Genomic DNA, 11,472 nt, shown 5'->3' with positions numbered 1-11,472 from the left:
GGTGTAGGGACCTAGCTTGCTTGAGGGCTCTAGAAATTTGCCTTGAAGAGTAGCCATTAAGCTTAAAGACCTGGCAGAGATGGTTGAGCTCAAGGTTTAAGTGATCATCATCACAGATCCTATGGGCCCTCAAAGCTAGGGTCTTAAGAATGCCCAATTTCTGGCTCGGATGATGGTGGGAGGAGGATTGAATGTACAGGTCAGTATGTGTGGCCTTTCTAAACACACGACGACCAAGGGAGCCATCTGGCTTCTTGATGAGTAGAAAGGCCACACATACTGAGGCCAGCATACATTAGTGTCATCAACATATCTTTTCCACCATTTAGGTTGTCCAACCCATGAGGCCAGCAAACATTAGTGTCATCAACATATCTTTTCCACCATTTAGGTTGAAGAGGGAACGAACGCAGGGCCACCTCTTCAAAATGCTCCATGTAAAGGTTGGCGATGATGGGGGAGAGAGGGGAGCCCATGGCCACTCCATCAACTTGCTCATAGATAATCCCTTGGAAGGAGAAAAAGGTTGATTTGAGGCATAACTCAACCAAACTAGCAATCTCCTCATTGGTCTTGCGCTTAACAAGCTCAATGGAATCGAGGATAGGGACCTTAGTGAAGAGCGAGACCACGTCAAAGCTTACCAGGACATCATTTCTATCCAGATGGGAATCCTTAATAAAGTGGACGAAATGGGTTGAGTCTTTGATAAAGGAGTCTGTGTTACCTACCAACGGGGAGATTAACTTGGCTAGATGAGTAGCCAAGGGGTAGGTGGGGGAACCTATAGTGTCAACTATAGGTCTAAGCGGGATTCCCCTCTTGTGGATTTTTGGGGCCCCATAGATACGGGGAGTGACTTCCTTGGAAGGGACCAACTTTTTCTTGATGACATCATCAAAAGACGAGGTCAAGACACTCGCTTTGACTTTTTTCAAGATTTTACCACAAGGGTTGCGAGATAAGGATCGATAACTATGCGGGTCAAAGAGAAGGTCAAGCATTTTTGCGACATAGTCTTGTTGATTCATAATGATGGTGGCATTGCCCTTGTCCGCTTTGATGATTGATAGGTCATTATGATTCAACAAACTTTTGAAAGCAAGGAGCTCGGCCTTGGGGATGTTGCGCCTAGGCGATTTGGCATGTCGGAGGGTGACAGCACAATCTTGCCTAATAATTTCGGCAGCCTCATTGGGGAGAGAGCGGATGGCATTCTCGATTTCCACGACGAAGTCTACTCGTGGGATGATGTGCGGTGTCAACGCAAAATCGAGGCCCCGTTTCAAGAAGTTAAAAGAGAGGGGGTCGAGAGTGGCATCGGAAAGGTTAACAACCAATTTGCAATCCCAATTGTTAACAAGGTTGGGAGCGACAGGTGGGTCAAGGCGGAACAAGGGAGGACAAGGTTCAAGGGGAGAGAGCCCAGGAGGAATGGGTAGGGAAGCCACTAAGGTAGGAGAAGGCGTGGTAGGAAGATTAGCCTCAACCATCGCCTTCCTAATCCCGAACATCGAGCAAGGGGAGCCGGGGGCTAATTGGGAGGCAAGCATGTGGGTGGGAACTAAGGGGGGATTATTGATATTAATTTAATTAATATTTATTATTTTGTTATTATTTTTAGATATATTTATTTATTGATCTATTTATTGTGATGTAAAAGTTAGTTTTAGCAATTTTGAGTGTTTGGTGACCTAGCCAAGAAGGGATTTGAAATCAATTGGAGTGGCATGAGCTCTTTTGTAGAACATATATACATACTTTTAAGCATATTTAGACAGATGTCTAATTGAGTTTAGTAGTATAGACACCTAACATAAATATTTGTCTATTAATTAAATAATTATCATATCTAATTACTTCACAAGACTCATATTTAATTTTTAAAAATATATCTATTTATTTTCATAATGTATAAGCAGTTTAATCATATAGTTAAATAAATTCTTATTTATTTAGTTACAAATTTACCATCTCTATTTGTTTCCAATGGAATAAATACTTTTATTTGTTTTTTTAATTCACTCAGTGTCTTTTCAATCCGGACAATCATTTCCACTCACATCCATCAACTTCACAATTTTTTTCATAATGCCGGTTAATCTCATTATATTTCACATTAGCCCTACCTATTCTCTAATCCTAGCCATTCACCTATCACCTCTTAATCCTAACTCTTGATTTCTCATTATATTTCATAGAAACCCTACCTACTCTCTAATCCTAGTCATTCACCTATCACCTCTTCATGTAACCCTTGATTTACATGAGAGTTCTATAAACACGATGACTTCTATCAATTGAAACCCCATGCAATCTGGTAACCCTACCTACTCTCTAATCATAGTCATTCACTTATCACCTCTTAATCATAACCCTTGATTTACATGAGAGTTCTATAAACACGACGACTTCTATCAATTGAAACCCCATGCAATCTGGCAAACTAATGCTTTTGCGAACTTGAGCTTTTAGAAAAGTTGTGCTCTTGCATACTCTGTCATGTTTTGACAGCCCATAGCTTTCATCATTATCACCTGTCCTGTCACTATTATATCACTACCATTTCTCATCATAAATCCACCATTATTTGCCTTCATACATCCAGCACTCATTGCTTTGTATCATTCATTCAATTTCCATTTTTCCATTTTCAAAAAATGTACGGGCTCACAATTCTAAAGCCAAAGCCATTTCAAAATATATAAGATCTCGAAAGATAGGACAGTAGGACAGTGGAATCGAGCATTTTAAAATAGACTTTGAAAGAATCAAGCATATCTTAGGTACATTTGGTAACTTATTTTGTTTTATTATCTGCTCATGCATTGTTAAAAAAATGTTCAATTAGATGATTTGATGGTTTTATTTTCTGTCCGTCCGATTTCCGCCATCTTTCAAAATAGATATCTTTGAGTTCTGCACTTAACAATGGCGACTGCAAGGGAGCATATCGAAGAGATAAGGAGAAGTAGATTTTCGATAGGTGGGGAAGAAAATCCCCTTACAGAAGATCTTCGTCATGCTGTTAAACATCTCTCTGTGGAACTCTACACCAAGGATGTCCATTTTCTCATGGAGCTCATACAGGTAGCTTTCTAGGTTATATGAATTCGAATTGTTTTCTGAGTGATATGAATTCAAATAAATTTTCTGTTCATAATCAATATTGCCATTGGTACCTGGGTGATATGAATTCAAATTGTTTTTCTGTTCATAATCGAGATTGCCATTGTTATCTGGGCGATATGAATTCAAATTGTTTTTCTGTTCATAACCGACATTGCCATTGTTATCTGGGTGATATGATTTCAATTTTTTTCCTGGGTGATAGGAATTCAAATTGTTTTTCTGGGTGATAAGAATGGAAATTGTTATCTGGGTGATATGAATTCACATTGTTTCTCTGTTTATAATCGGCAGAATGCTGAGGACAATGAGTATGAAGGTGATGTTGAACCGTCGCTTGAATTTGTGATAACGAGGAGAGACGTGGCTGGTGTGGGAGCCCCTGCTACTCTGTTGGTGTTTAACAATGAGAAGGGCTTCACTCGCAGAAACATTGACTCCCTCTGCAGTGTTGGTCGCTCCACTAAAAGGGGTGACACACAGGGAGGCTACATTGGAGAGAAAGGTACCATCTATCTTCCTCAACTGTTTTATTTGGGCAATCACCTGTTTATGTTTCTTCTTGGTAAACTATTTCACCCAATTAACATCACCCCTATAATTCTCCTTCAATTTTGCTTCGAAGGAGCTTTGCAAGCATTTGATCTGTTAATTTGTAATTTTTTTAAATTTTACCACTATCTTTAGAAATGTCACTTTCGCGATCATTCTCTTGAACATAAATTGGATATCAGATAAGCCACACCATTCATTATATATTCATTTTTTTTCATATTAAAACTTGTGTAATTCGGATACTAATGCAGAGCATTTTCTGTAATAGCTGTAGGTTAATTGTTAGCACACAACTGGCCGCCTTCAGTAGTTTTTGTGTCATGTTTGGTAAGCTTCAGATATTAGTTGAGGGAGAGTTATGTAGGAGATATTAATAATATTAAGATGATTACATATATAAGATTTAACATAAAGGCTCATATCAGTCTGTTTTTTACCAGGATGGATGTCTATGAGTTCCGAGAAATCTAACCTATAGTACCCTATTACATACATTCAGCAAAATCAATATTATAGCTTAGAAGACTTGACTCCTAGATATAATCTTTGCAGTTTAAAATTACATAGAAGTTTGACTCAAAATGGTAACTCCAATCCCTCTGAATTGCTATAGGAAGTCACCCTATACATAGTCGCATTGACGGAAGAAGCTAATCCCATATATGCATATGTCAGACAAAGATTTCACTCAGTTCCGAAGTCAAAAAAGAAAAAACTGAAACATGGAAGATTAACTCTTCCATAATGTCTCTGCCACAACCTTTTCAAACTCCTTGTTAGCACTACCCAACATCATCAGCACCCTCTTGAATTGCAGTGTCACTCAGGTCAGGAACGTGTAGCAACAAGTGTTCATGGTCCATCAGAGTGAGAAGAGCTTTCACTTTCTCTCAGATTTGTTCAACCAGCTCTGCACCAAGAAGCCTTCTGCATTGAACCAAAGCACGTCTGAGGTACCTATAGTCCTGTGCTTCTAGTGCAATCTTGATGCTAGCATTCACACAATGTTGTGGAAAGTCATTTTATAATAGGCACACAATTCTGGTAGAAAATCATTCGGAGTAGTGATGTTATTATGGAGAGTTATTAACAATAGTCAAAGCTGGAGCAGTTGTCACAAGCACTGATGCATTCAGCTTTGCTGCTGAAACTAAAGTGCAACTGCATGATGAACGAGAGTATAAGGACCTGAATTTTGTGTACAACGGTGGAGACAAACAGTATGATTCCTATTGAAAAAGAGTTGATGGCAACCTCCTTTCCAGATTAGAAGAGCCGAGCATAATACAGCATGGCTCTCACATTTAATTTGATATGGCTGCCAAAATAAACTAGTCTTCAATATGCATGGTTAGATCTTCATTCTCCAGACCCCTATCAGATCTAGTCAAGTCATGGTTACAAATGCAAGGTGTATCAAAAAATATCACAGCAATGTCATCTTACAAAATATTAGAGTCTGTATGTAGCCATTTGAGAGTGTAATAGAGAATCAAGTGGGAACCATACTAAACTCTGAGAGTGAGTTTAATTTGAAATCATGATGATCATCCCAATCAAAATGTCTACTCCTGTAGAGTCAACTTCAATCCTACTTACTCCTAGATATGCCAAATAGTCATTGATTTTATTCCCTTCACGATAGGTATGCAATAACTTGAACTCCTCACATTGATCCACAAGACTACATACTTGCTCTAAGACATTTCAGTCTCCATGAAAAAGAAACCCTGTTAATGCAGGCATTGATTATAATCATTGAATCTCCTTGTAAGTGAATCTTTGCATAATTAAGTTTTTAGGCTAGGGTTAGACCTTCTAGCATACTAGATGCCTCTGCCAAATTATTTTATCCTATAGAAAGTGATTGAGATTTTGCTGCAATCAAATGACCCATATGATCTCTAATACACATGCCTATGCTTGAAGAACCTAGGTTACCTTTAGAAGGACCATACACATTCAACTTCACATACCCTTGCGTAGGTAGAATCCATTTAGCATTATCACAGGAATTCTTTAAAGATGTTGAAGCAAACAGACTGCCGTTAAATGGTAATTTTAAGAGATTCAATTCTTTCATAAGAGAGCTATCCCAGTCTATATAAATTGAAGAGGTTTATTTATGTCTATGACCAAAACTATTAACTGAGTCACGAATCGATTGCACCATAAGTTGTTGAACTTTGTCAATTGGAGAAGAGACCTTTTTGAAAATTCGCTTATTTGTTGAAGCTTACTTCCATGTAAAAAAACTTTGAATCAGTAGGTTCAAATTTTAAAAAATGAAGGGGAGTTCTATAACAACTGTAGGTTAACTGCCAGCACACAACTGGTCATCTTCTGTAGTGTGTCATGTTTGTTAAGCTTCAGATATTAGTTGAAGGAAAGTTATGCATGAGTCAATTCAGGATTTGATTCTCAGCAAATCTACAGTTTACCTTGCAGTCACCATTGGAGTAGATTTAGGATTTAATTATTTATGTTTTTAGAATGTTGTTTCATTGTAGTCTTTATATGAGTTAATCTGGGAGCTTAGATTCCATCACGGAGAAAATTTAAGATTTTCTTAATCATAAAGGGGAGCACTGAAACTATTGAGTTGAGCAATTCAGAATATGTAATTTTCAGTTTTACAGAGATGAATAAATGAACAGAGGTTGCTGGATATTAGTCTTTGGATGTTCTGCTTCTAGTTTCTGTGTGATATTATTAATGTTTCCTTACAACTTAACTGACACTATAATCCTGAAATTCTTTTCTTTAATTTATGATGCCAAATTACAAATATGGATGTGTTGTAGCAGAGTGTATGCATCAGATACCAGATGTCATTTAATTTTAAATGGAGGTTCCATCTTGGTCTGTTTGACTTTCAATGATGGCGAAATTTTCTACTTTGCTTTTGTATAAATGCATTATCATTTTCATGTCAATCTCAGGAATAGGATTCAAGAGCGTTTTCCTGGTCACGAATCAGCCTTATGTTTTCAGCAATGGGTACAACATTCGATTCAATGAAATCCCTCCAGCTGGGGACAAACTTGGGTATATAGTTCCAGAGTGGATTGAGAAGCCAGATATTGAAGATCTAAGAAGAATATACAGTAGCCAATGGGGAGGCGAGCTTCCAAACACAGTCATACTTCTCCCTCTACGCCCCGAGAAGGTGGAAGGTGTGAAGGAACAGCTTGTGAATATCCATCCAGAGGTCATTTTGTTTATGTCCAAAATAAGGAGACTCTCCATCCATGAAGATGGCCAAGACCAAGACCAAAACTCCAGAATGAATGCAGTCTCCATGTCCAAGGAAATAGGATTTCAGAACGTGAAGGATGAGGGAAGTGAATCATTTATTCTTCATCTGTCGGCAGAAGAAAATGGGAAATCCAATGGGGAATGTGGTTATTACATGTGGAGGCAAAGATTTCCAGTGAATATGGAGAATCAGGTAGAGGAGAGAAGAGGAATCGACAGTTGGGTGATAACACTGGCCTTTCCCCGCGAAGATCGAGTTACTAGAGGCAAGAGAGTAGGGGCTGGTATTTATGTATTTCTTCCCACAGAAATAGTGACTGGATTCCCTTTCATTATTCAGGCAGATTTTTTATTGCCATGCTCGAGGGAAAGCATTCTTTGGGACAACAAGTGGAATGAAGGGATTCTTGACTGTATTCCCTCAGCATTCTGTGCAGCTTTCCTCTCTCTTATGAAGAGTGTGGGAGGGGCTCCTCCCTCTGCAAGATCATATTGCTTCACATATCTCCCTACTGACATCCCCTCTCATCCACAGCTAAGACGAATTCGGGAAGACATCCAGGCCAAGCTTAGGACAGAGGATGTCCTCTTGTGTGAACTTGAAAATACATATTGCATGCCAATTGAAGCTCGCAGGATACTTCCGGGCTTTAGACAGATATTAGAGAAAGCAGCTGAACAAGGTTTGGTAAAGCCCAGTACTCTGTGGTCTAATGCAGTGTTCATAACACACTCTTGCCTTGATGAATCAACTTGCCTGGATTTCTTGGGAGTGGACTATGTGGGTGTGGAATGGTACTCCACATGTATTCAAAGTAGCCCTCTCTGGATGAAAGCGCTCTCTGAGGATTTATATGTTCAATTGCTCAGCTTTATTGCTGATCATTGGAACAGAGGAATTTCAAGCTCTCTCCAGGATTTTCCACTTTTCAAGTTTGACAATGGCTCCTGTGGTGTGGGGTGGACAAGTTTGAGAATGGCTCTTTCCAAGGGGAACAAAATATACATTTTACCTGAAGAAGGAGATATTGCATGGTTGACAAGGTGGAGTAAAGTGTTGGGAAGTGCTCACCATCACAAGTTCATGCCAAATGAAACACAGATGGCCATGAAGAGCTTGGACTACTATGCACAGTCACGGTTGCGGGATTGGCTAGATGGATATGCTGGGATCACCTATCTTTCTGTTTCAAGTTTTAGTAAGCAGCTGATGGAAGATGTCAAGGCATCTACAAGTAAGGAATTTGTAGTAAATGTGGCTCATTTTTTGCATTTCTCGTCTGTCAATGGTTATATGAATTCAATAGAGATGCTCAATTTTTGCAAGGATTTGCCTTTAGCTACGGAATTGGGAATAATGGTAAGTAGTAATTGCAAAGTCAAACTTGTGCCTTCATGTATAGGCAAGTGGTACAAGCTAATAAGAAACAACCCATGGGTTGCACAAGGGATTGTTGCACTGTCTCCTGCCTACATGAAACCAAATGCAAGAGGACTGAGAGGGGAAAAGGCAGAGGAACTTGAGAAGTTTATGAGAGATTGGCTTGGAGCAGTGGATCTTCCCAACCTGAAACCTCCCAAAGCTCCATTGCCTGCAGTTTCCTCTCCCATCACAAGAGATCAAGCTGTTCTGCTTTTAGAGTGGATTCTCATTGAATCTTCAATAGGGACCCTCCCTCAACGATTCCAATTGAGTATCATGGAAGGTAAATGGCTAAGAACCCACTGGGGGTATGAGTCCCCAGACAAATCTTTCTTGTACAACACCGAATGGTCTCTTGGTGGTGTAATGTTAAATGACCTGCCTTTTATAGATTCGAGTTTCTACAATCTGGCGAACATGCATATGAATGACTTCGAGAGGGCCCTCCAATTGATTGGGGTGGTGATCGAGTTTGGAAAGGGATGCGAAACAGTTGCCAAAATAGTTCAGATGCACACAGATTTCAAAATCATAACAAGACTCTATAAATATCTTCACCGTTTTCATTGGCGGCCTAGGGACTCCAATTCCCTCAAAATTTGCATCCCACATAGTGATGGGTTTGTTCAGTGGAAGGATTCCAAAATGTGTGTAGTGCATGATGACAATGGCCTCTTTTGTGGAAGGCTACAAATCCTGGAAGGATTTTATGAAGACACTCTACTTCCCTTTTTCTCTAGCAATCTTGGTGTGTCTCTGCATCCCAGTATTGAGGATTACTGCAATTTGTGGATGGACTGGATTGTGGGTAATCATATAGTCACTGAGTGGGAATGTTGTTTGGTTTGGAGCAATATGCTGAAGCAGTGGAGTCTATCACCATCAGATATAAAAGGGAAGTTAGGAAAACAGGGTCTAAAGATCCCATCTCACACATCAGATGGGCATATTCAGTTATGCCCACCTAATGAAACTTTTATTCCTGATGACCTTACATTGACTCACTTGTTCAAGACATCTTCTACAAAGATCAAATTTGTGTGGTACCCAAACCCTTCACATCCGGAAATACCCTTGAACTCACTCTTCTCAATGTATGACTCTCTTGGAGGGCGTAAAATATCAGAGGCAGTAGAGAAAACGGAGTTGTCTGTTTCAGGTGATAACTCTCTGCACAGAATTCAAGCAGGGGAGGGATTGTTGGGGAAAGGTCTGTATATGATTATCCTTGGATATCTCGCATCTCCATCCTTCCAGTTTTCAGCCGATAAAAGACATCAAATTATGAGAGCTCTTTTGGAGTCTTCGGCTTATGAAGCCGTTCAACCCTTTGCAGCTGTGTACACTTTGAAAGTCACAAGGGAAGATAATGAGACAGAGCAAATTAGTGTGACTGCGCAGTCTGCTGTGCGCTGGGAAAAAGATGTGAAGAAGATGTTGATACAGAAATTTGAGCCACACAACGGGAAAAAGGAAAAGATTTGCCTGGCAAATGAATTGGCTGAGGTAGTTTCAAAAGGTCTTTTATCAGCACATCCAGATCTTGTTGCAGGTTTGTGTGAAATGTTGAAGCTTGGGTGCATGGTAGGATTTGATACTGACGTAGTTAATGATATCCTCCAGCATAAGAACCTCCAAATTTTCAAAGAAGATGAGAGCTTCCTTTCAGGGTTTTTCCCAATTGAAGACTCCCTTGAGCTGAATCATCATCATCAAAAAGGTCATCAGGGTAGTTTTTGTGGCAGGGGAAAAAGGAAGAGTTCTGAGACATCGGCCAGGCCTGCCAAGTCGTCTGATTTTGGCATTGCTAGCAGAGTGAGTTTAATCACGGAGGAAACTCCATAGATAAATGAACTTGAGTTGGAGTAGTATCGGGATGGGTGACCTCCTGGAAAGTCCTGGGACTTCACCTCTGTGATCATCACCTAGATCTAATAAGTGTTACATTCATTCTCATGAGAGCTGGGTTCTTGTGAACCAATATTGATGAACCAATAAATGCCAAGTGTTCCATACATTCTCATGAATTTGACTCAAATAAAACACAGTTGGATTTTTATAGCAATACCACAGTATATATTATATTGTGAATCAAAAAATTCATATAGCACACTTTCTTTGATATTATCAGTGAATGTCTTATCAGTTTTTAAATAGATATATTTAATATATCCGAGTTAATAATTTTAATTTTTTTTAATTGCATGTTAATTTGATTTTACTCTTGTATAATATGGTGGATGAGTAAAATTTGTAAGTAACAGAACAAGCAAGAGTGCATCTGGAATAATTTTGCAGCGGAGAAGTGGTGATTGTTTTTATTTTATCGCATTTACTGAAATCTGCTCTTTCAGGTTTCATATTACTTCCTGCACACTTTTCTTTTTACTGCTGCAAAAATCTTGCGCCAAAACATGATTTAATGGATAGATCTGTAACTCAGTTTTCTCTGTGGACATATAGATAGATTTAGTTTATTCGTTGTTGAAAGTATTTTATTGTTTGTAGTTTTTTATTGAATTAAAATTATTTTATATTTTATTATTTTTATAAGTTTAATATAAAAAAACTATTCTACCTGCTCAGATCTATTTTTTATTTATTTTTTAAGTGAATATATTGTATATTATTAAATTAAAAACCTTTGTTCAAATAAAATTATCTTTATTGAAATACGATTATCTTTGTTAAAATACAATTATCTTTATTAAAATACAAACAGCGAATTGTTTTGGATCCAGATAAATAATTTATAGAATTTAAATATTTCTATTTTATATATTATAGAAATTACTTTTTAAAATCTAATTGGTTGATTTGATGCATGAGAAATATTATGTTGAAAATAAATTATTTTATATAAATAGACAAACTAAGATTGCAAATCAAAATATTTATTTTACCAAAGATTTAAATAAAAATTAATAAAATATTATTTGGTCAGTTTTTTAGATAGATTATTTTTTTAATTTTTATAAACAGAATTTTACTAACTAATTGTTATTATAATTTTGTGTTCCGATGTGTGAAGATGGTATTTGTATAAAATGCTTTGTAATAACAATACCCCAATATACAAACATTGTATTAGTTAAGTCAAAAGAAAG

At 38.0% G+C, this 11,472-nt stretch overlaps 2 protein-coding genes across 2 annotated transcripts in view; one reads left to right on the top strand and one right to left on the bottom strand.

The window, feature by feature from the left end:
• Positions 1-218: 218 nt before the first annotated feature.
• LOC149557546 (uncharacterized) lies at positions 219-1,493 on the bottom strand. The gene has a single exon (XM_089830331.1). It carries the CDS (start codon positions 1,491-1,493, stop codon positions 219-221), a length of 1,275 nt encoding a protein of 424 aa, XP_089686457.1.
• Positions 1,494-2,931: 1,438 nt separating this feature from the next.
• LOC149557545 (uncharacterized) overlaps positions 2,932-11,472 on the top strand; it is a 28,709-nt gene continuing 20,168 nt past the window's right edge. Inside the window, exons 1-3 of the mRNA XM_089830330.1 lie at positions 2,932-3,090; positions 3,424-3,634; positions 6,627-10,180. Of these exons, the coding sequence (XP_089686456.1) occupies positions 2,932-3,090; positions 3,424-3,634; positions 6,627-10,180 (3,924 nt within the window). The remainder of the gene's footprint in view (positions 3,091-3,423; positions 3,635-6,626; positions 10,181-11,472) is intronic.

This window comes from Cupressus sempervirens, chromosome 5 (assembly GCF_028749045.1).
Source record: "Cupressus sempervirens isolate cs-2001-9-10 chromosome 5, ASM2874904v1, whole genome shotgun sequence".
Classification (NCBI taxonomy): Eukaryota; Viridiplantae; Streptophyta; class Pinopsida; order Cupressales; family Cupressaceae; genus Cupressus; species Cupressus sempervirens.
This window is presented reverse-complemented; position numbering and strand designations above follow the sequence as displayed.

Excerpts from the sequence above, each read along its gene's own strand:
- LOC149557546 (XM_089830331.1), bottom strand. The coding sequence starts at position 1,493 with ATGGTTGAGGCTAATCTTCCTACCACGCCTTCTCCTACCTTAGTGGCT.